The sequence below is a fragment of the Apis mellifera genome, linkage group LG1 (genome assembly GCF_003254395.2).
Source record: "Apis mellifera strain DH4 linkage group LG1, Amel_HAv3.1, whole genome shotgun sequence".
Classification (NCBI taxonomy): domain Eukaryota; kingdom Metazoa; phylum Arthropoda; class Insecta; order Hymenoptera; family Apidae; genus Apis; species Apis mellifera.
In genome coordinates this window covers 12346682-12371705 of record NC_037638.1, presented here as the reverse complement: position 1 = coordinate 12371705, position 25024 = coordinate 12346682, and the positions used below count along the sequence as shown (strand labels likewise).

The 25024-nt window shown below is 25.0% G+C and overlaps 5 protein-coding genes across 8 annotated transcripts in view; 3 read left to right on the top strand and 2 right to left on the bottom strand.

Moving 5' to 3' along the window:
• The first annotated feature begins 556 nt into the window (after positions 1-556).
• Positions 557-13642, top strand: LOC413000 (proton-coupled amino acid transporter-like protein pathetic). Its single transcript, XM_396451.7, has 10 exons — positions 557-868; positions 10186-10232; positions 10315-10388; positions 10547-10645; positions 10853-11003; positions 11088-11209; positions 11296-11660; positions 11767-11950; positions 12030-12196; positions 12300-13642. The coding sequence occupies exons 2-10, from the start codon at positions 10230-10232 to the stop codon at positions 12539-12541; spliced, it is 1407 nt and encodes a 468-aa protein (XP_396451.2). The 5' UTR covers positions 557-868; positions 10186-10229; the 3' UTR covers positions 12542-13642.
• LOC724625 (DNA-directed RNA polymerases I, II, and III subunit RPABC5) lies at positions 13329-14997 on the bottom strand. The gene is made up of 2 exons (XM_001119937.5): positions 14748-14997; positions 13329-13848 (listed from the first exon to the last, which is right to left on the bottom strand). The coding sequence occupies exons 1-2, from the start codon at positions 14840-14842 to the stop codon at positions 13740-13742; spliced, it is 204 nt and encodes a 67-aa protein (XP_001119937.1). The 5' UTR covers positions 14843-14997; the 3' UTR covers positions 13329-13739.
• Positions 13736-25024, bottom strand: part of LOC724680 — a 48805-nt gene continuing 37516 nt past the window's right edge. Inside the window, exon 4 of the mRNA XM_026445859.1 lies at positions 13736-13848. Coding sequence (XP_026301644.1) covers positions 13823-13848 — 26 coding nt within the window. The 3' untranslated portion in view covers positions 13736-13822. The remainder of the gene's footprint in view (positions 13849-25024) is intronic.
• LOC409718 (PAN2-PAN3 deadenylation complex subunit PAN3) lies at positions 15566-20347 on the top strand. 4 transcript variants are annotated; one of them, XM_016913014.2, is made up of 9 exons: positions 15566-16268; positions 16954-17210; positions 17307-17564; positions 17637-18012; positions 18114-18230; positions 18312-18551; positions 18638-18920; positions 19187-19541; positions 19742-20347. In XM_016913014.2, the coding sequence occupies exons 2-9, from the start codon at positions 17133-17135 to the stop codon at positions 19856-19858; spliced, it is 1824 nt and encodes a 607-aa protein (XP_016768503.1). In that variant the 5' UTR covers positions 15566-16268; positions 16954-17132; the 3' UTR covers positions 19859-20347. The 4 variants fall into 4 exon arrangements, with proteins under 4 accessions (XP_016768503.1, XP_016768502.1, XP_006570154.1 ...); XM_016913013.2 differs by having other exon boundaries at positions 15566-16278; XM_006570091.3 differs by having other exon boundaries at positions 15566-16480.
• The window catches only part of LOC551031, a 36551-nt gene continuing 34422 nt past the window's right edge, over positions 22896-25024 (top strand). The window contains exon 1 of the mRNA XM_006570090.3: positions 22896-23339. The gene's annotated coding sequence lies outside the window, so the exon portion shown is untranslated. The remainder of the gene's footprint in view (positions 23340-25024) is intronic.

Sequence of the window (25024 nt, the reverse complement as noted above, 5' to 3'; positions counted from 1 at the left end):
ATATTAGTTAATACTATCACTAATAGTTAAAGATTTTATTGATTATTGGCGTAATTGATTGATATTTTGATCTTTTAAATTGCGTCATTATATACATTTACACGTAGCTGTAGACATGCCGGCCAGGATTTCATCATACGATCCTTACCACGTGTTCGTTGAATTAACTTAATACGAAAACCACGCCTCTAATGGCAAATATTTATTTAAAAATTACGAAAAATTAGATAACACGTAAATATATAAAGTAATTTTGTCTGAAATGAGAAAGTATATATTTTACTAGATACATATTACTAAAATAATTCCATTATAGAAATTTAAAATGAGAATATGAAATATCAAGTTCGATGAATTCGTTTAAATATTTATTTTTTTTTTTTTTTGTAAAGTTAAATTTCGATAATAATATTGATAAAAAAAGAAATGTAAAAAAAATTATTTTCAATATTCATGTAATTAATTATTCGATCGATTTTGAATATAGTGAAAAATACTTGAGCAAAATTCGATTACTGATTGCTACGTAGGACGTTCGACCTCTGGCGGTTGGTTGATGAAACGCAGTGGACGCTCTTCCGGGGACAAAAACTTTCAGTTTATTCCCGTTTATTCTTGTCTGAACGGCAGTCTCCTTCAGTCGCTGTTCGCGGTAGTGTACGGTGTTACGTTGGGCAAGACTCGCTCGGTGTGCTGTGAATCACAATATAGTGCCATATTCGCATCGCAATAAATTTATTAATCCAGTACATAAACCAGCATTTACCAGAAATGAAATAACATCAAATCAAGGGATCCGTTTGTACATGCCACGTTTGTCTTTATACAACATAAAATCACGGAGCACGTTTTCTATACCTAACGACAGGTACATGTAGCCTTCAATTTACTTTTGAAATCCATTATTAGATACTCGCTCCCTCTAGCACTATTTAAGGTTTCATACATTTAATTTAAAATATAAAATAGATAAAAATTAATTTAGGAAATAATAATCGAATCATTCGCAATTGATCAATTTCCAAATTAAATTTTTGAAAAGTATACTATTGATGAACAATCGATCGATGTGATCGAAATTTCATGAATTTTTATTGTTTATTTTAAAATTTATTAACATGCTTTAAATTAATCAAATTAGTCTAGTCTGAAATATGTTTATATTAAATAAATGAATCATTTATTTTCTTAAATTTTATGTCACATCAATTTGAATAACATATCGATATTTAAAATTCTATTAAATTCTCTTTATTGTTTCAAATATCAGCATATATTTTAAGAAGATTTTCGCGCGCGTTTAGCTATTATATATTTATTGTAAATTCTCTTATATTCGTCGTAATATTTAAGTATATACAAAATTCAAAGAAGAGAACGGTATTACAATACCGTGAATTCTCTTTTCCGTTATTTTAAATCTAACCATTCTGAATTTATGAGTTTTACATACGTAACATAAATAACATTAACCGATGTTAAGGTTAGATCAGCAAAGGTTATCTATATATTTTTTTAAAAAATTTGTAATTCATATTTCAAATTCATTTTAATTTGAAACTTTAAATTATTAATTCTGTAATATTAGTTATAGTTATAGTTATTTTTATATTACTAATAACATAATAGTTGTTTTATTAAAAAATATCTAAAACTTTATCTCTTGAATAATCGATTAATGAAAGTTAATTAAGAAAAAAAAATATTAAATTTGGAAATTTCTATAAAAAATAATTCAGATAATGTGTAAATTACAAACCTAAGAGTGTATTTCATCAGTATAAACATGCTGTTACGAGCACGTGGTGTTAAGTTTGTGTGGACGCGACTTGTATGGCTCGTGATAGTTCCATCCATAGTAACTTTGTATGATGTAACTTCGTGTCGATATTTCGGACCTGCGCATCGAAACTGCTGTTCTCTATGCTATAAGCAAATTCGTTCCTTAACCCTTTTCGTGAAACAAATCGATTTTTCTTGTAACTAATTCCTGTTTTTTATAATAGAACATTATTATATTTGACACGTCATAATGTCAATTATTTTATCACACATTTCATAATATAAAAAAATCATTTCCGCTTCTTATTTTATCGTTCAAAGAGATAACTCATATAACAAGTTACAATATATTATAATAAATCATAATAAATCGAATAAATTATTGTAAAATAAATTATATTTTTTTTTATTAAATGTTTAAAAATAAGAAAATATGAAAAATAAGAGATTTTGATTTAATTAGATTTGAAATAATTATTTGTAATAAATACAAATTATTAAAATTATATAATGCAATATTCAAATATTTATTTTATAAATATTTATTCTAGATTTTTATATCTTTATTAATTAAATAAAAATATAGGTCAAAATTCTATAAATTATATGTATTTTATTTATTTTATTTGTAATATAATATTTTTACTTAATATTATATTTCCAAGAATCGAATTTTATAATTTTTGTTAATCAAGCTAAATTATTATAATTATTTTGATTATAATTATATTTAATTATTAATCATATTTATTATTTAATTAAATTATAATCATTCAGAATATCTATATTATAAATAACAAAAAATTTAAAAGATTTATAGTTTTTTGTTTCTTATATCATTGCCAAATTTTATAGGCAGATGCATTAAAAAAAGATGGGATATTTCTTGGAACGAAAGAAGAAGCTGGCCTGTTTCAGAATAGCATGAAAGATTTAGTCGACCTTGTCTACATACAATAAGCTCTTGGAAATAAATTATATTCAATGATCTTGATAATTTTACAAATTCTTAAGAAAAAATATTTAAAATTTGAATAAACTTTTATTCGACAAAATTTATGCCAAAATAATACATCTAGTGAAAATCATAAAGTGAAATTTCTAGGGATAATTCTAAAGTATGTATATATACATATACACATATATATTAGGCAAGTATCGAGCTCCTTGAACTCGAAAGAAAACCGGTCGAACGCAAAAGTGTCAAGAATCTTTATGTACTATGAATAATTTCATTGACCTTACAATCAGTCTTATCGTATATAACTGTAACAAGATTGATTTTTTTGTATACATTTATATGAAATTATTGTTCTATTTGATTATTTATAAATATTTTTTCTTTTTATTAGCAAAATTTAAATGTTAAAAATAATGGAAGAATATAGAGTACATATGTAATATGTATATATATATATATAGATATTAAATTCATATGCTTGCGCGCGCACAATCACATGTTACATCTAAGGTTATGACTCACTGAACTATATTATTAGGCATCAATGGTTTAAAAATAAATAAAATTAATTTCTTCGTTAATCAATTAATTTATTCTAAATATATAATTTCTTTTTTTTTTTTTTTTTTTTAATTGAAAATAAACTTTGCAAAACTAACACTTAGGAATTTATCAAACCTTGACATCTACACACATGACAACGAACTAGAAAATTTAGTACCGAGGTAACCCAGTTTTCAAATGCATTCAGAGCAATCAACTTCGATACAGGTGAATATATTATTACCACACGTGTCTTTAAGCACATGTGACTATGCTATCAAGATAAAATGAAGTATTGAAATAGTAAGATGATTAGTATTTATAAAAATTATTTACAATATTACTTATTAATATAATTATATATAATTATTTTCAATAAGATTTTTTATCAAGATTAACATTTCATTTTCATGATTTTTATTTTTATAAAAATACTAAATGAATAATTCGAAATTTATATATTTGGATTTAATGAAATAAATGCTATAATAAGTACAATATTGTGTAAATATTTTTTATAAAAAAGTAAAATATATTTTTCACAATGATAAAAATTATTCGTACTTTCAATATTTCAATATTTTCAATAATTTTATTTATCTATAACACAATATATATATATATATATATATATTTCGATCTCTTTATAAATTATTATCACGTTCTCGTTTATAATTTATCTATATGTATTTTTGATAGTGTCGTCTCGTCGTCTTTGGATCATAAATCTCGTTTAACAATTGAATAAAACAGAGGAAAATCCAATTGTTTGTGATTAGATTGCGGATATTTATGTGTCATAAATTGATATTTTTCTAATATAAAAAGAAATAAAATTTTAATAGAAAATTTCATTCATTAAATATTATAATAAATATTTTACTTTAGATATTTTACTATAATATTTTTGCTTTATAAATATTTATAAATTCATAAATGTTCATAATTTAATTAGATACAGATAGCTTATTTGAAATTAAAATTTTGTAAAATTATATTTAAAATACAATATAAGAAAAATATATAATGGATTATATTAAAATTATGCGAAAATAAAAATTAGATAGATAATCTTATTATTAATTTAATTAAATTAATTCAAGAGTGAGAAATAAGATTAAAAGCATTAATAATTAATTTTCTTATTGCTATTAAGATTAAAAAATCGATTTACTATCACTTTATAAGTTAAAAATCAATGATTTATTTGTATTGTGATTATACTTATCGTAAGATATCAATCACTATAAATGATTTATAACATTTGCAATATTTTTCACAACTCGCATCTTAAATTTACGATTATTTAAATAATATCACGAAATAAAAATTAAGAAAAGAATTTTTTAATTTATATCGTGTTATATAATATGATATAAAATTATATTTTTACATAATGACAATGCCATCGAACAAGATAAACATTTTACATATATCTTATTAATAGAATCACAGTCAATAAAAAAAAACGCTGAATAAATCAACGAAAAAATTATGCATTGTCATTGCTCGAGTCTTATTTTTTTTTAATATTATTAATTTTTATTAATATTAAACAAACTTGTTGATAGTATAAATCTAAAAAATCTTTTCTCTAATTATATTGATTTGAAACGATTCTATAAATCCAATTACATTGTATTAGTTCCACTTAATACATTGTAAGCATCAATTACATTAATTGCATCGAAATGAACAGTGAATAACTGTACGAAGTTTGATACTGAGATTTTGATTTGAGAAATGAATAACTAACTGATGACATTGCTGTAATTTAAAAAAAAAAAAAAATTACGTATATCTATTACTCGCATATCATATATATATATATATATATATATATATATATATATATATTTTTGATGACGAACTAACATAACATAAATTATTGCGAAAATTATCGCTGTAACTTACTTTCAGATAACTTTCAAGAGTCAAATAACGGGTCAAGAACATTAAATTTTATCTTATTATTTACATGTTTTATAGATACAAATCAAATAAAGTTTTTCATGATTTTCCATTTTACGTAATTTTCAACTCTGAATATATATATATGTATATATACACACACAATATACATATATAGAATTAGCTGCTAATTAAATAATGGTATTAACTATAAAAATTAACCACAATAAACGAAAGGTTAATTCTGAAAGTTGAACGACCTAATTTTCCATGTAACGCGTACTCTCCTAATTGTCGCCTTAACAAGGATAGATTAGAGATTAATTAATTCCAACATGAATTACTAGAACTGTCGGTGGAGTTAATATCAGTTCCGTTATCTTAATTTCACGTCATTCAATGATATTATATTATATTGAAACGTTTCAGTAATTAAAGGATTTTTAAAATAAAAAAAAAAAAAAAATATGAAAATATTATCAAGCAAAATAATTACATAATTTTTTTTTTATTCACAAAACAAATGTATAATTTCTATTTAGTGAAATATCATTGACTACATTATGTTTATTATAAATGATTAGATAGATACAAAGAATTTATCGATTCATATTTATTTTATTTTATTTTATTTTTTTTTTCGATCGAACTTCATCACGTTACTCTATAATAACAATTAAGCTGAATTGTAATGTTATATAAATTCAACATCAGTGAGTTTATTACACCTTCATATGCAATCTTTCGAATACCATGCAAATGAAATCAAATTGCTATGTGATTACAGGGAACTCAATCTTTCCAATATGAAACATGTAATTATATATACTCGAAAGGAATTTTGCGATATCAATCCTTTCAATCACTTTTTCTTTCATATTCAAGAATAAAAAAGAATACTTACTGTTGATATTAAATTATTTTATAACATTATATAAAATATAAGAAATTTAAAACATAATATATTTATTAAAAAAATAGAGTAAAATATGTCATGTTACATTTTCAATTTTAAATATATATATATATATATATATATATCTGAACATTTCTATACGTCACATGTTTCAGTCAATCTTAACCTCAAATCATAAAATCATTTAACATTCTTTAATATTCTTCAATTAAATAATTCGTATCATTCTTCAGTTCTTCGAAGAAATATTTTATTCGTCCACCTTAGAATTCTAAACAAACGATTTCTATTAAAAATTCAGGGCATTGTATTTTAATTAATACCTTTGTGACGATACCATATTGTTATTTGGCGCCTCGTAAGGCGTCTTTGAATGCACCCGCACAACTTACGTTTGCTAAGCACGCTTTTTGCAACATCATGTTATTTTACTAATACATTATACTCATTTTATTTTATTTTCTTTTCTAAAAATCACCTGAAGAGATTTGTATATATTAAATTTTTTTGCTGCTATAAGAAACGTAAAAATTAATCTTAATGTTTTACGTGAAAATTAAAATTATATTATGCATAGAAATATTACGAAAGATTTCTAAATTTAAAATACGAAATTGAAGCCAATATTTCAGGCATAAAATTATTTGCACGTAATGATTATGTACAATTTTGGTGTAATATCAAATTATAAATTTTTTAAAATAAAGAAATTAAAAAAAAAAAAAAACAAAAATAATAAAACACAGTGAGTAGGTAGTGACATAACTTATGTAATAAAAGAATATATATTACCGACGTGTAAATTGTCTCGCAAGATAAATGTGCGATTTACGAGTAATTTGACCAGATGTCATGAGTCGAAGTTGCCCTACCGGTTTCATGGTTATCTTGTATTAAACGATCGATGGCGAGTGAGATTTCAATTCATGCAACATATATATGTATATATACATGATATATACAAATGATATATATACATATCATTCAAAGTCATTAACCAATGATACTACTATATTTATTTGAAATATTTCTTATTTTATCCTTTTACAATTAATATAATAACAAGTATAAATTTAATATAAAATATTTTTATATCGGATTCATTGCGAAAATTGTTTCCTTTTCTAATCAAAAAGTTAATAAAAAATTAGTGCAGAAAATAATACTCAAGAATTTAGGTTCGATCGTTTCTAACTATTTTTAGATTCGTCGTGTGCATTTGTGGATATATCACAAATTGCCAACACAGTTCTATATTTTTGAGGACAACGTCCGGAGTTACGTCAAGGATGATCGATGAATACATTGAATACCGTTCTCAATGAAACAATTTCCTATGGTTTCACTTACGAACATTGTTTTTCTGATGCATTTCACATGCAAATAAATAAATCGATGATGTTGATGAATCTTTTTTTTTTTTTAACATTTATTTCAATTAAACATTTCCTATTTATTGAGATACTATTAAATTGAATTTAAATTTATTTGTTATTTTATAATATATATTTAATTTGTAAGTTACAATTAAAAAAAGAAAAAAAATCAAACACGAATTTGACAGAAAAGACAGCCTTTGTTTAAGCTATATAAAAATATTTTTAGTATCATGAACAAACAAAGGATCTTTTATCCATTGACCTTTCAACCAAGATAATTATTATACAGATTTTAAATTTAACATTGTGCAATTGTAATACATTTGAATAAATACATTTTAATCGATAATTTTATTTATTTTAAGATAACAATTGTTGTAACTTTTCAAAATCATTTTATTTTATAAAAAAAAAATAACTATTTGTATTATATTAATAATAATAATAATACATAGAGTACTTCAATCAATTATCGCTGCACTTATTTAATCTTTGTTTGATTGATTGTATTTTTATATTTATCATATATCTTAGATATAGATTCTAATGTAGTGGATATACCAAAATGTATATTAGAGATTTTAGGAGTTCAAAAAAAAGTTACAGAGGTTTCAGGGTTATAAAGGGTTTCAGAGGGTTCCAAAGGTTTCAGGGCAATCAAGGGTTCAATGAGAATCTAAAAATTTCATAGCAATCAGGGATTCAAGAAAGATCCAAAGGTTTCATAGCAATCAAGATTTCAAAGAGATCATAAAGATTTTAAAATAATGAGAAGTTTAAATTTGTTTAAAGAATTTCAAAAAAAAAAAAGAAAAAGAATTGTAAATAAAGAATTAACCATTATATGAATTTTAAAACTCATTTGAAAACTCATTATATATAATTTTCCTAAAAATTTTGAAATCTCTTTAAAATTTGAAATGAAATTCTTATAAAAATATTTTTGATTCGATATTTTCATTTTTATTTTTTTTATTTATTTAATTATTGTTTTTACGTGGACTTTTAAGATCATAATTACAATTATTGACAATGTGTCGAATAGAATTTACACATTTGTGTTAATTCTTTCTGTGTGTCATCCACATTTCTGCATTTCCGCGTCATTAAAATCCAGAACCACAAGTCGCAAGGCCAAAGTGTCTAAGATGACATTTTACGTAATAATACTTCGTCGTAGATCATTGATGAATCGATAAAAACAAATCTTTATAATAATTTCTGTTTTTTTTTTTAAATATCTTAATATTTAATCGTATAAAATTTGTATAAGATTACATAATTTCTCATGAGAAATATTCTCTCGTATTTTATTTGATTACAAAAAATTTTCGAATAAAATTCAATAAAATGAAATTTAAAAAATGAATGAAAAAATTAAAAAAAATTGAAACAATATTTCTGATATTTTATTTATTCCTTGAGTTTTTGTAGTAAGATTTTATTTTAATAATAATTTTTAAAATGAATGAATTTCAAAAAAGTGAATGAAAAAAACAAATAAATTAAAATTGATTTAATATTAGAATTGGTTTTTAAAGATAGCACGCTTAACGCATGATAATTCTCTAAACACGCTTCCGTTTGAATGATAATGAATCATACAAGTAACATTACATTACATTAAAACTTTTTTTTTTTCCTTTTATGAGATATAATATGTACATTTAAAATTTAAAAGAAACACAATTTATGCGCAATAAATGAAAAAAAATATATTAATTTTATATTAGAAAATTGTGTACAAAAATATTTAATCTTTACAATTTTAGTAACTTTCAAAATTATATTTTATAATATATTATATTTTAATTATGGTGAAAAATCTTGATAAAATAATTAAACAAAATAAAAAAATATTAATTTTTATATCAAAAATTTTCTTTTATCAAGTATTTATTATATATACCTATGTATATTTTAAAAAATATTGATTTTAATTTTAATTAATTTCTTAATTCAATGAAATGAAAAAAGAATATATTTTTTTGTATTATTTTTGTATTGCATCAGATATACGTACGTGTAATTATTATTATCAATAATTAAAATACTAATAGTATTTTAATATTTAGAAACTGTTGATAAGATATTATTTTGTACATTTACGCTCTTGAAGAAAAAAACTTTCACAAGAATATATTCTCCGTATTATCAAATGCATACAACAGAATAATATTATATCATATTCTTTCATGATTTTTTATCTAATATCGAGACGGATTCTCGATAGTAATATCTTAATAATGACTAAACTTTATTGATATAATGAAACGTATCATAATTAATCATGATTTCTATTTATTCAAAACATACAATTGTTTTGACAGTTTGAAATAAATAATAAATTAATAAAATAAATGTAATAAAGTGGAATAGTAAATGGAATCACATCAGTGATCTTATTTTTCATAATTTTGCATGTAAATCAAGTAATAATTAGGAATAATTATAAATTTATAACAGTTATATTATTTCATTTTTTTTTTAATTACAAATTTGCAACAATTGCAATAAAACATTTAAATAAAATATTTTTATTATTAAAATATATTAAATAAATTGTTATTAATTTTTATAAAATTTATTTAAAACAATTTTGAATTCAAATTTTCAATTTTCTCTTTCATTTTTTTTTTATCTTTATATTACATATTAATATTATTTTGTAATACATATTTTCTTTGTTACAGGTAACATATATTATTAGCTAAACAAAGAAATACGCACACACAACATGGTAAGTTTTTGTGAAAATATAATTGTTTTATAAAAATAATACAAATAATTATTATTTACAATTATATAATATTTATTTATAGGACAATAAAGCACCGACGGAGATGGACACTTTCTTACCCCAAGATGGGTCCAACGCGAAAGATGGTGTATTTAAGTAAGAATTTATTTCTATATTGATCAATTTAAAAAAATCTTTAATAAAAATATTATGATGAAAGATGAAAATAACATTATTAATAATCAAATATATTAAATAAAGTAAAATTTATTCAATATCAATATTATAATGTTAATATACATTATTCCTTGCAGATACAAAGTGCAAGTCGCTCCACAAGATATGGAGACTGGACAGGGTGACGGAAAAAGCTTCGACCCTTTCAGTGAACGAAGAGTAGATAACCCAACGACGTAAGTCGTGATAATACAGTTGAAAAAATATTTAATGCATTGATACCCTTAATTTTTACAATGTGTCACATTTTATGTCGTATACTTTATTTACTTTGTTTAACTGAAAGAAAATAATCTAACATTATATTGTATTTCATTATGTAAATATAAATTATATATTTATTTTAAAATATTTAGTAATTAATGATAAAAAATAATTTTCAGGGATGGTGATACATTAACGCATTTATTGAAAGCAGCTCTTGGAACGGGTATATTATCCATGCCAATAGCTTTCAAAAATGCTGGACTTGTTGTAGGTATATTTGCCACAGTCTTGGTGGCGTTTGTATGCACACATTGTGCATATATTTTGGTAATTATATATCAAAATAATAACACAATAAAAAAATAATTAATATTTTAGATAATATAAATAAATATAAAATTAATATTTTAGGTAAAATGTGCACATGTCCTTTATTATAAAACGAGGCGCACAGAAATGAGTTTTGCCGATGTAGCAGAAGTAGCGTTTGCTACTGGCCCACAATGGGGAAGGAAATTTTCAAAGCCTATTAGGTAAGATATTATAATATCTAGATTTTAATCGTTTAAAAAATCACGATTTTAATGATAAATAATTATGTAATATATTATCTTTATAGGTATTTAATACAGATTAGTTTATTTGCAACATACTTTGGTACCTGCAGTGTGTACACAGTTATTGTTGCGGCAAATTTTAATCAAATCATTAAACATTACAAAGAAGAAGGATCTGGTGAATTCAGTCTTCGATTGATGGCAACTTGTTTATTAATTCCAATGATATTACTTAGTTGGATACCAAATTTGAAATATCTTGCACCTGTTTCCATGGTGGCTAATATATTTATGGGAACAGGTTTAGGAATAACTTTTTATTATTTAGTTTGGGATATGCCGCCTATTACATCTGTACCTTTATTTGCACCCATCGAGGATTTTCCACGATTCTTCAGTATAACTATATTTGCAATGGAAGCAATAGGTATTGCTGAACTTATTTAAAAAATTTTAAATAATATATTTTAAATAATAATATATATATACATATTTTATATTTAAGAGAAAGTAATATATATTTGCTATTTTAGGAGTTGTAATGCCCCTGGAGAATAATATGAAAACACCTCAACATTTTGTCGGAATTTGCGGTGTTTTAAATAAGGGAATGTCCGGTGTTACGCTTATATACATTTTACTAGGATTTTTAGGATATGTAAAATATCAAGATGAAACCTTAGATAGTATAACATTAAATCTACCAACAGAAGAAATGTAAGAATTACAATAAGATAATGCAGCCTTTAAATAATGCAATTGTATAATTATTTTTTATATTTTTTGTTCTTTTTAGACCGGCTCAAGTTGTAAAGATTTTAATAGCTCTTGCTGTTTATTGCACATTTGGATTACAATTTTATGTTTGTCTTGACATTGCATGGAATGGTATAAAAGATCGATTCCAAAAAAAACCAATGTTGGCAAATTATATTTTAAGAACAGTTATGGTCACAGGAGCAGGTGAGTATTTTAATTGTTAATATAATTTTCGTTATAAAATGTATTATAAGTTCATAAATATTATATCTATAAAATTTAACAAATTATTATTTATATGTTATAGTCTTACTGGCTGTTATTGTACCGACTATTGAACCTTTTATTGGATTAATCGGTGCATTTTGTTTTTCAATATTGGGACTTTTAATTCCTGTGTTTGTCGAAACTGTAACTTATTGGGACGTCGGTTTTGGACCAGGAAATTGGGTAGCACTCAAAAATGTGATCATTTGTATTATTGGCATTATGGCTTTAGTATTTGGATCTCGTAGTGCACTAATACAAATCGCTAATTTATACAGTTAAGAAATTTTTTTTCATATATATATAGAATTTTAGGTATTTCTATATTCCAAATTTCGAAAGAATTTGGAAACCATTTAAAAGATTTTAATGCAATAAATTTCTGATAATTTTATTATTTTGATAAAGACAATCACAAAAATCAAAATAGGATTAAAAATAATTTATTTTATAAGATTAATATAATCAGAATTTTAATCAAATTTATATCAGAAATTTAGACGCAATGTATGCTTACAAGAAATGCTCTAGTAAGATAAAAAAATTTAAGAGAACTTCAGAACTTAATTCTTGTAAGGATAATGAAATATAAAAACCGACATTCGGTGTGTAAAAATAATACACGCGAACAATTTACAGAATAAATAATGTTAGAGAAGGTTATATGAAAAGATTTTAAATATTATCGAATGATAAATTAATTTCAAAATGTATCTAATAATTTACTTTGTTCCTAAAATATAATATATAGTATATTTTATTATATTTAATTCGCAAATTTAGACTGAAAAAAATTGACAGTATTCATAATATACATTGGAGCAATACGTTCTAATTAATTTATTTGATATTATTTATTTAATAAAATTGAAATTTTTAATTAATAATGATAAATTATGTTTGAAAAAATTATATTAATTTGAATGCATAATTGTATATTTTGAAATTTATTCTAAAAAAAATTAAGTTTTATATTTGTCAAAAATATTAATTTTTAAAAATTGACAAAAATTATTGTTATTTTAAAATTTTATATATTGTTTATCTTTTAATTAATAATTGAATCTCAAAATATAACCTTCATTTTTTCCAAATTTAGTAACATACATTATATGGTTTGTATTATATGATATATGTTGTAATATTTAACGTCTAAGCAGATCATTATATATTTCATACATGTGATTCACAATACAGAAAATGTTTCACTCTTCTGTGTTGCATTTAATATGAATGTATATTTAAAAAAAGCATGTTTTTGAAGCAACTTTTATTGAACTTGTTATAAATCAATCAATTTTTTATACCATTGTTAAAAATTTTTACATATTTCTGGTAAAAAAAAATAATTACGATTTTTAAATACAAATCATTTTACAATAATATTTGTATATTTATTCCTTTTCTTTCTCACATAATTTAAAAAAATATATTTTTATATAAATAATAATATCTTAATATTATATAAAATTTTACATTTTTATTTTTCTAATGGTGCATAATTCAAGAGTTTTTCAATTAAATCTACATGTCCCAGAAGCATTCTGCGGCAACAATATCGTTTCAATCCCAATGCATCAAGAGCATCTCTGTAACAAAAATATATTACAATAATATATTACAAAAAGTATATTTTGATAATTATATATTGATAATCTTTGATAGATTATTATATCTTATTAATATATATAACATATATGATAAATATGGAAATATTCCTAAAAAATAATAAACAATTTATAATTTATTTATATACTATTATATTTTATAAATTCTACACAATTCTACTTAGATTTCTCATTAATATAAATAATAATATATAAGTTATACTATTTGTAGATATATTTTATTTAAATCATATTTTATTTGTTTATTTTTTCAATTTAGTATAAGATATATGTATGTATATACATAACTTTTAAATACATATTTTATATATATATATATATATATATATATATATACATACATATTAGATTATTGCATATCAAATGACTGATTTTACAAAAGCAATTTACAGTTTATTAATTAAATGTTCATTATTAAATAATATTTATTGCCTGTTAATTTAAAATTTGAAGATAGCTAAATATAATTGAATAATATTTTATTATTTTGTTACAAAAAATAAATTATATATTATAACAAATTATATTTCATTTAAAATTCTTTTTTTCTTATAAATTTAATAAAAAATTGTTATAATAGTTGAAATAATTGTTTACATCAAAAAAATAAATGATCTACTATTGATGTTAATAATTTAAATTATTAAATACAAATATTAAAAATGAATCAAAAAGTTATTAATAAGAATTAATTACAAATTTTAATTGTAATAATTAATTTTAATTTTTTTTAAATAAACAAAATATATTAAATTAGTTGAATTAAATTTTGATTAATTATTTATTATTTTCAATAAAGTTATAAATCAATTGTTTTATTAAAAATTAGATCATTTCATTTGCGATAACCTAATACTTACCCTTCCGTATATTCAGCTTGTAATAAACCAAGATAAGCTTCCCATTTGTTACCAATCACTTTTCCACAGGTAAAACAACGTACAGGTATAATCATTATTATAAAATGTTTTATTAAATAGTTAAATTTTAAATTATTACAATTGCAACGTTTATTAATAAACGCAAATCGCAGTAATTAAATATGATTTTGAGAATTTGTACGTTCTCGAATTCTCTAAACTGCTATATACAATCAGACACTTGAAGTCTGCAATAATCAAAAATATTCTGATCAGAGTTGCCAACAGATGCAATTGAATGGATTAATCAGAAAGACTAGATTATCGAAAAAAGTTTCCTATATTTATTATAAATATTTGTATTATTTTAATATTTATTATTAATTTAAAATAAAAGAAATATCGTAAAAGAAAAATATAAAATATAAAGAAAGACTATAAATACAAAAAATCTAATTATAGCATGCATTTTAAATATATAAGAATAAATAAAGCATACTTATAATTATTTCATAATAAAAATAATATTAACTCTGAAATTGTATTTGAAATTAACTTTTTAAAAAATATATATATAATATATATTTTTTTTATTTTTTTCATTGATTACAATTAATATATATATATATATATATATATATATATATATATATATATATATATATATATATATTATAATAGTCTAATATATATATTTATTAGTCATATTTATTATCATAAATGAAATATTTTCTAAAATGTTGATCATAAAAGATTATCTATTAATATGAATATTCTAAATGCGGCGCAATAACATAACACTGTACACTTTACACGGTATTATACCAACTAAATTGTGACATGTTTTTGTTCCTTAATAATCGATTTTCCTTAATAATGTATTAGAAGAATTTAAATATATCGAAAATATCATAAATAATTCGTTCTCGTTAGAAAATAGTAATACAAGATCCAAAAAATACAGTAATAATTCGAAATGCGATCATAATGTGTTCGAAACATAAATATACAGTTTTGCGACTCGCGCGCCCGGAGACAAGCTGTGGCAGAGAGACAGCTGCTCCGATCGAAGGACGATGAACAGGAGAGGGGAGTGGGGAAGGAAGAGAGGGAGAAAGAGAAATACATATAGGCAGCCGAAGCAAAGGGAGAACACCATAAACATATTAGATCGGATTGATGCTGCTTTCTCCTGTGTCTACTCAAGTCTACTGGATGGAAACATGTTATAATACGGTCAGGCTGTTATCAAATCATCACTTTAATTGTTGTTTTTTATTACGCGTGTTTATCGTGGTGCATCACAAACCGAAAAGATCGGAATTTTGGCGCCGTACACCGACGCGACATCAGTGACAGTGTAAATGGTTATGTTAGCTGAGCGTACTGTTCGTACGCGTTTTATCGAATATGTTCTCATAATTTATTGTTTTTGGTCCCTTTGTTACACAATTATTCGAACTTTCTGTCGAAACTGTGATTACAGTGAATACCTCATATCAGCAATAACGTGGAGTCAAGGTTATATCCTGTGCGTCTTTTTCGCTGTATTGTCAAAATCAGCTGCCATTGCTATAGCGTGCGATTCTACTTGTTCATTTCGGTTTTCCTTTTTTTTTATAACTTGAGCTAGACTCATCATACTCGAAATTTCATTCAGAATTAACAATTTGTGTTATGTTTACTCTTTTGAAACCATACGCGGCAAGTTGATGCTTCATTTATAACAAGCGGTATATTTTATCAAATTTGTGCATGACTTTTTGAATGATTTTACGAATACAAACAAATACAAACAAATACAAATAAAATTTAAAATAATATAAATAAAATTAATTAATTGTTATGTATTTAAAAAATCAATTATATATTTTTTTTCATATATTATTTGTTTAACAATATTATGTTTTTGAAAAAATTAAAATGATGTATATAAGTATATAATAAAAATTATTATAAATAACATAATGATAATTATATATAACATATTAATGTCTTTAATTTTTAATTTTATTATACAATAACAAATGAATGAATTTTTTAGCAAAGCATATTTAATTATTTATATTTTATATATAATTTTATGAATTATTATAATTCATCTTATAACTATTGTTACAAAATAATATTAAATAATAGTTGAAAGTTATATGTAAAATTTAATTGCATGTTTATTTTTTATTTTTATTTATAAAATGTGTTACAGGCTTTGGAGATTGATATCGAATTATATACTTGTCTAATAAGAAAATATAATTGAAATAAAGTACATTTGTTAATTCCCACTGAGAAAAACAGGAGGGAAGAGATTTTCTGCAAGAAGAAAAATACAGAAAATAGAAGTGAGGGTTAAGTGTTATAGTAAATGCAGTGGTTGAAGCAGAGATGGACCCATCAATGTTTGTTACATATACCCCTCAAACGAATGGAGTTCCACTGGAGTCCAAACTTGCTACCTACATGGTAATTATTATTTATGTATAATTTATTTGAAGAAAAAAATCATACATATAAAGCAACATATTTATATCTATTTTCTTATTATATATTTTTTTATAGAATCGTCAAAGTCCTGGAGTAACTCTAAGTACCACCACTATTACCAAACATTTGTCAAATCTTTCTCTGGATTCACAAAAAAAGGTAACTGCCAGCCCAGAATTTGTACCAGGAAGAGGTCTTACTAATAGCAACAGTAGTTCTCCAAATCTTTTCAATAATTCTTATCATTCACAAGAAAATGTGGGTGGTACTACCTATTTTTATCTTGGAAATGCAGTAACAGATACTGTTGGAACAGAAGACGGAACTGAAACTGTAAGCAAAGAAGTTCAAATAAAATCTTTTTTATTTCTTAATTAATGAATTAATGAATAATTTTATGAACAGATTGGAAATGTGGGGGCAAGTCAGATAGGCTATGTTTATCCAGGAACTCCCGCACATCTCCAACCAGTAAAACCTACAAAACCTCCATCATCTAATAGTTCTTCTGCTCCCTCAACCCCACCTCCTCAAGCAGCACTTAGTTTCTTTGTTAGTGAAAGTTTAAGAATGGACATTCTTCAAAAAAATGCTTTAACGTTAGCACAACCTGATATAGTACGATTTCCCGATCTACCAAACGAAGTAGATAATTATCATGAGTTGTGCCCATTGGAACCAATTCATAAACCTGCATCAACAATTCTTGGATATCAAACATCAACTTACAAAGCTACTAGTATTAAAAGTGGTACACGTTATTGTTTACGACGTATACACGGTAAATATTTTTATCTTGTTACAAACTTTATTTATTTATATACAATATATAAATAAAAAGTATGAATTTGGTATTGAAATAAGCATTTAATATGTTTTTAGATTTCAGACTCGCTAATACAAAATGTATGGTGCTGGTTGATATGTGGAAACGCTTATCACATACAAATTTGGTGCAATTAAGAGAAGTTTTTACTACCAAGGCTTTCGGTGATAATTGTTTGTATTGTAACTTGTATTTGTAATATATTAAAACAAAGTTGATAAATATGCTTCTGTAAAATAATTTTATTATTTTAGCCATGATATTTGTTTACGATTACCATCCCGGATCGGAAACATTATTAACCAAGCATTTCTCAGCAACCGAATTAAATGGTTATACAGATCCATTTTCCTCAGATCCAAATGCGCCTCGACCTTATAGCCACACTAAGAATACCATTTTGAGGCAACAGCATAGTAGTATGCTACCAGAAAGTGTTATATGGAGCTATATAATTCAACTCACTGCCGCTCTTCGTGTTATTCATGCTGCTGGTTTATATTTATTAATAATATTATTATATATTTTGCTTCATTTTATAAATAATTATATTAAAATTTATGATTATTTTATTGTTTAGGGTTGGCGTACAGATGTTTAGATCCTACAAAAGTGTTACTCACATCGCGAACAAGACTTCGTCTAAGTTGTGCAGCTATACCAGATGTTGTTACTTATGACGGAAGCTCATCAAATCCACTTTCCCTTATACCACATTACCAACAAGAAGATTTAATTGCTTTAGGAAAGTTGGTGTTGGCATTAGCATGTCGCAGCCTCCTTGCCGTCCATCGCGACAACATGCAAGCTTCTCTTGAACTCGTCGCACGTTCCTATTCTACGGATCTTCGAAATCTTATTCTGTTTGTATAAATCTTATTTTTTTTTTAGTTTTATTTATTAATTTTTAAAATGCAAAAACAATATTTCTTTATAACTTGACACAATGTGTTTTAATTTCTTAATATATTTTTTGAAATAATTAATTATAATATTATAATTAATATAAATTTTGAAATATTTTTTATATAAAATCATTTTTGGTATAAAAAACTTTAACTTCCAATAAAATATAGAGTGACATATTGTTCATATCTATAACCGCTTATATATGTATATAATTTTATAGGTATTTACTGTCTAATCAAGCACGAAAAAGTGTAACAGATCTCATGCCAATGATTGGAGCACGATTTTATACACAATTAGACGCAGCTCAACTCCGATCCGATGTATTAGAAAACGAACTTGCCAAGGAGTTGGAAAATGGAAGATTATTTAAGTTACTTGTAAAATTGGCTACTATTAACGAAAGACCCGAGCTTAATATGGAACCTACTTGGGCAGAGACGGGTGATCGATATATGCTCAAATTATTTAGGGATTATGTTTTCCACCAGGTAGCAGCTGATGGAAGACCATGGTTAGATATGGCACATGTCGTATCTTGTTTAAACAAGTTGGACTCAGGTTCTCAGGATAAAGTATGCTTCTTTCGAAAATAGTTTCTATCTTTTTTCTTTTACAAACAATTTAAATTTTTTATAAAAAATAAGATATTAAAAAAATTTTTAATTAAATTCTTTTAATACATATATATAAGATATTGAAATAATTAAAATAATAATTAAAATATTATTGTTATTTTTGAATATGTATTTATGAATAATATTTTTTTTTATAGATATGTTTGATGTCACGGGACGAACAGAGTGTATTAGTCGTAAGTTATGCAGAATTACGACAATGTTTGGAAACCTCATTTGGAGAGTTGGTACAATCTGCGAAAGAAACTGTTTAGGTCTGTGTCACATTTTTTTTTTTTAAACTGACCAAACAGTACATACTCCGAACCATAAATGTGATATCACCATTTAGCGGTACTATCATTATAATCTTTATCAAGACATAGGAGAATGAAAATCGACCGATTTAAGTTTGGTGATAAAAAAAATAGTACGTGAACCAGTATGTAAGCATGATTTCAAGTGTTGAAATATTACATATGTGCAAAATACATTCTGGTACCGTCATTTGAATGTAATATATGTGTGCAAGAAAATCATGTGATGATGTAAATCAGAAAATGTTTGATTTTGCTGTGAAAGCTATTACGGTACTACACAACAAACAAAAAATTGTACACAACTTAATAATGCAATGAATTCTTAAGAAATCTTAAGAAAAAACACCTAAACACAGTCAGTGTATAGGATAGATCTTAGTTTTTAGGATACAGCTGGTAAGCATTAATTTTGAAATAAATGTTTATTTTTGAAAGCAATCTTAATCAGATCTGTGTAATTATTTCAAAGTAATTATTTTAAAAAAAATCCATTATACCTCCATATCGTAATATATTTTCATATATTAAATATTCTAAATATTAATAAAAAAAAACGATGTACTTAGTATTCGTAAAAATCTGGTACTTCGTTTGTTCCAGTTTATCCAGCTGGTAATCTGTAGATTCGGTTCTTGAACTGTCCTATCTCCATTCCCTGTCTCTCTCCTCTTCTCTTCGACTGCTGTAATCACTCAAACTTGATCTCATTTCCTTCGTACAATTGCACGACCACAAATAGACTTTTGCATGCATATATACTCTTTGAATTGTATCATGCACATGGTCGTCGCTAACAATTTATTTGTAAAACAGTTTTAAACTTATATTTTTGGTTATTACATTTTTTTGAGGTAATATTTACACATATTTTAAATAACAATTTTATATATAATCTTTTTGTAATGAAAAAATTATATGATTAAAATATGTGTCATATTATTCCTTATTTCTAATGCTTCGCATCGACGCCCATGCGTTTATCCTACGTACGTCCTGTGGATCGAATAAGTGTTTAACATATACGTGTATGATTACGGAGTCGAAATAAAAGGCATATTAGACATCTGTTTCTGTCCAAGACATGTCAACCAACTGAACTGAACCCATCGTTCTCCGCCTAATTGTCTTAATGCCGATGTGATTTACTCCCTCATACCGTGTCACTTCTGACAACCATTTCTCGTATACGTATCAACCGTATATACGTAGTATGATCGCGTGTAAGTCTTCATTTTATTCGATATCAACCTGCTAACCCAGAGATGTCATGTTAATACTTTGCAATATTTTTTTATTATATTGAATGTTATATATATATATACAATATCAATTTATAAAGTATTACAATGAATATAAACTTAGAGAAATTATCAAAAAATATTTTTTATATTATTAATTTTCTTTTAAAATGACTTTAATAATATTATATTTCTTTTTTTTTTTTTTTTTTTTTTTTCAAAAATTTATTATCTCATAAATATGATGATATCCATAACAATCATATTTTTTTTTTAAATTCAGTTTCTGATTATTAAGAAATTTTAAACTCATTATCAGAGCAGTGAACCATTGTGCAGCAATTTTTCTTCTGATCGTCTCACGATTGTGAAACTGAATTGTATGGAAAGTCGAAGCATTTCAGTGTATAAGTTAAAAAGAGATCAATCGGTATGTGAGCGAGAAACCACTTCTCTTGGCAATTAAGGAACCAGCAAATGTTTATGACCTGAGCATGGCGAGGAAGAAGATCTAACTTGTTCTTTGTTATTATTCCAAGAAAAGCAGGATGCTGGTAAAACATACTCGCGCAATATATGGTACGAGCATTCCGTTCATCTAGTTATTCTCTTGTTTTTCCTTTTCCTATTGACTTTTGAAGTCAAGGTATTAAACAACAAAAAATTTTACCAGAATTCACTTATCTGTAGATATTCAGGTATGTGTAGGTTGGACAAGAACGTGCCACGATTATTGGTCAACATTGAAGTTGGTTAGCGCGCTTTTTTTGTCCCCATAACGGTTTAACCGTTCCTCGACTCATGTAAGTACTTGCACGCACACGAACATCGTATATGTTTTGCATCTGATTCGTTTGAATCGATATTCTTGCCCACACAGTCGTAGTTTAATCACCACGTTACAGAGATTAATCGTTTGCTAGATACGAGAGACAAGTTATCAGGTAATGTATGTGTGTCGTGGCAAATTTACATTTACAAATGATAGTAACATGGTTTACATAGAAAATACGACATTAATTAAAATATATTATCACTTTTTTGGTAATATAATTTAAAATTGCTTTTATTCTTTTTTTTATTTCTTGTTCAATAAATAAACATAGAAATTGAATAATTTTCCATTTTAATGAAACATTCTGATAATATCATTATATCGTCATTATATAAAATATTTTGTAAGCAAAGTTATTTATAATTATTTTTAAATAATAAAAAAAAAATTTAACGTAATTATATTAATAAAAATAAACTTGTAAAATATAATAGCATGAATTAAATTTCTCAATCTTATATATTTTCTGTACTATCATTTATAATATCTTATTTTATTTGTATCGATTTATACTTTTCTTATATAATATAAATTTATATTCGTTTCTAACCATAATAATAATATCGTTGCCTCTCCGTTAATATTAATCTTTTAAACAAATCAAACAAAAACTAACTCTAGTAATTTTATATATTCATCTTGAGACATTGATCCATATTTACTCTCTAGATTACTTTCGATTTAATCCTACTTAACTTTATTTTTTTTTTTTTTTGTTTAATCCTATCATTACAAATGATTAGAAACATTATCTGGAGGCAATTTATTATTTATTATTCTTATAACTATAGAATAAAACCGAGGGCAGCGATGCAAAATAGTAACGGTTTTCTGCAGGTATACGTTTGAAAATATCCTTCAGCGCTGCGAAACGATGGGGCGACGTTGGTAGCGGCAACCCCGCGCCGCTGCTTGTACGAAGGTTGCTGCTGCGTGGATTCGGAGGGATGGTAGAGAGTAGAGAGGCACACGCAGAAGAGGGAAGAGGTTGGGTTGTGGAACGGATAGAGCGGTAGTGGCTCTGGCAGCAGCAACACGTAGTACACGGTAGCACCGCGACGAGAACGCACACGGTTTATACCACGTCGCTTTAGTAGTCGGTAGACTCGCTTCGAGCCAGTTTCACTCGGTCCAGTGGCGCAGTCGCGTTACACGTATATATTTTTTCGTATCTTCAACTACTACCAGCATCATCACTACTACATCACCATCACCAATTACTACAACGTCGTTGTTACCACCACCTGCACCGTTGAGTGTGTCAACATACATACGTAAACGTCAGCAGGATCACCGAGTCATCGGGTCGCTCCTGGGAAATAAGTTATTGAAGAAAACGTATATATCTTCGAGACGGCGCGAGGTATGTAATATTTATTATTTGCTTTATATTTCCTTCAAATTCTTCTTGTTTATAGCTGTTAATGTTGATCACGAGCGTGAAAATGGTGGCTCTTTTATGTGCGCGGGATTCAGTAGCGGAAGTGATCGCGCGTCGTCGATGAAGACGCGACGAATGAATGTTCCTAGAATACTATCGTGCTTCGTTTCTATACTCTCTCCGTATATTCCTCATCGATTTTCCTCGACAAGACCCGCCCTGTAATTTACTGTTCTCTTTCTCTTTATATCTTATTGAGTATTTTATTTCGCGCCTACAATTTGGAATCGAATTTTTCTATAAAACGTTAACTAACGTAAGGTACAAAATTTTGCTATAGAAACACAATCATAATTCTCTCGATTATTATCGAGATGAGTCTTGAGATCCTTTTTTCGGCGAGCGCGCGCGTGTTTGCTGTCGACGATCGATGGACTCTATCGGCTTCTCTCTTTCACCCTCTATCCACGAATCGTGGCTGGTCGTTTCTTTTTAACATAATATGCTTGCTAGACGGTCTTTCTCGATGAACCATGCGTCTTAAATATCGATTTTCGATAGAATAAGAAGATCGAAATCGGATCATTATTGAGCATACTTTCATAAAAGATTTCTTATATAAATACTTTATAAAGAAAATCAATAAAATTCGTATTTGTTAAAATTTATTATTGATTCATTTAAAAAACAATTTTTATAATAATATATTTTTATAAATATGTTCTTATTTTTTAACAACAAACAACGTGTTTTTAATATTTTTCTTTATCTTTTGTTTTTTAAATTTGAAAAATTTTTAATTGCATTTGATATATTTGAGACATAAAACTTGAAATGATTTATGAAAGCGATTAACGTATTTTTCTTAAGTCTCCCATATTTCGACTTTTTTTACACTTTTTTATTTTTCTTATTGAAAACAGACATCGATCTGCATCTCGAATTACAGCAAATCCCATGAGCGGAAAGAATTCATTAGAAGGAACTTTGCCAACGCTTCGAGTACACACTTCGATCGATAGTTCGAAAGTAGTTTTAAGTTTTATACGAGAAATCGAATCTTTTGTTGGAATTGAAAATAGCTCTGAAGATAGCTAAACATAAAATGTGATGTATCATCAAAATTTCTTTTAAAATTTCCTTTCATTTATTTTAAATTCATATTTTTTTCTTAAGTATCTAATATAAAATGTAATTAATCATTAAAAAAAGAGTGTATTCTAAATATTCCAAATTAGATAGTCTCTGTTTGATATTTAAATAAAACATTCTTTATTTATATGATTCAGCATTTCAATTGTCTTATATTTAAAAATATGAATTTGTTTATCATAATTATAATTTCAAGTAAAACAAAAAATTAACTATTATTTGAGTAATAACAAATATTCAATATTGATTTTCTATTTAGAATTTTAAAATAAATTATTTAAAGTACAAAAAGATCTATCTATATGATAATACTTTATATGTATTCTATAAAATAATTACTTCTTTTAACAATTTTTTAAAAGAAAAACATCATAAAAATATAAATAATATGTATGACAATATATTTATAATGGATGATATCATATTCCATAAGAAAAATTACTGTATATTATATATACAGTTCACGTATATTGACATACAATGTAGTCTCTCAGCTTTTTGCGCAACAGCTTCTG

Coding starts and splice junctions, on each gene's coding strand:
- LOC413000 (XM_396451.7), top strand. Junction 10,389..10,546: donor GCGAAAGATGGTGTATTTAA/GTAAGAATTTAT, acceptor TATTCCTTGCAG/ATACAAAGTGCAAGTCGCTC. Junction 11,951..12,029: donor AATCTACCAACAGAAGAAAT/GTAAGAATTACA, acceptor TGTTCTTTTTAG/ACCGGCTCAAGTTGTAAAGA.
- LOC724625 (XM_001119937.5), bottom strand. CDS start 14,842: ATGATTATACCTGTACGTTGTTTTACCTGTGGAAAAGTGATTGGTAAC. Junction 13,849..14,747: donor CAAGCTGAATATACGGAAGG/GTAAGTATTAGG, acceptor TTTTTGTTACAG/AGATGCTCTTGATGCATTGG.
- LOC409718 (XM_016913014.2), top strand. CDS start 17,133: ATGGACCCATCAATGTTTGTTACATATACCCCTCAAACGAATGGAGTT. Junction 18,013..18,113: donor TTGTTTACGACGTATACACG/GTAAATATTTTT, acceptor ATATGTTTTTAG/ATTTCAGACTCGCTAATACA. Junction 18,552..18,637: donor TCGTGTTATTCATGCTGCTG/GTTTATATTTAT, acceptor TTTATTGTTTAG/GGTTGGCGTACAGATGTTTA.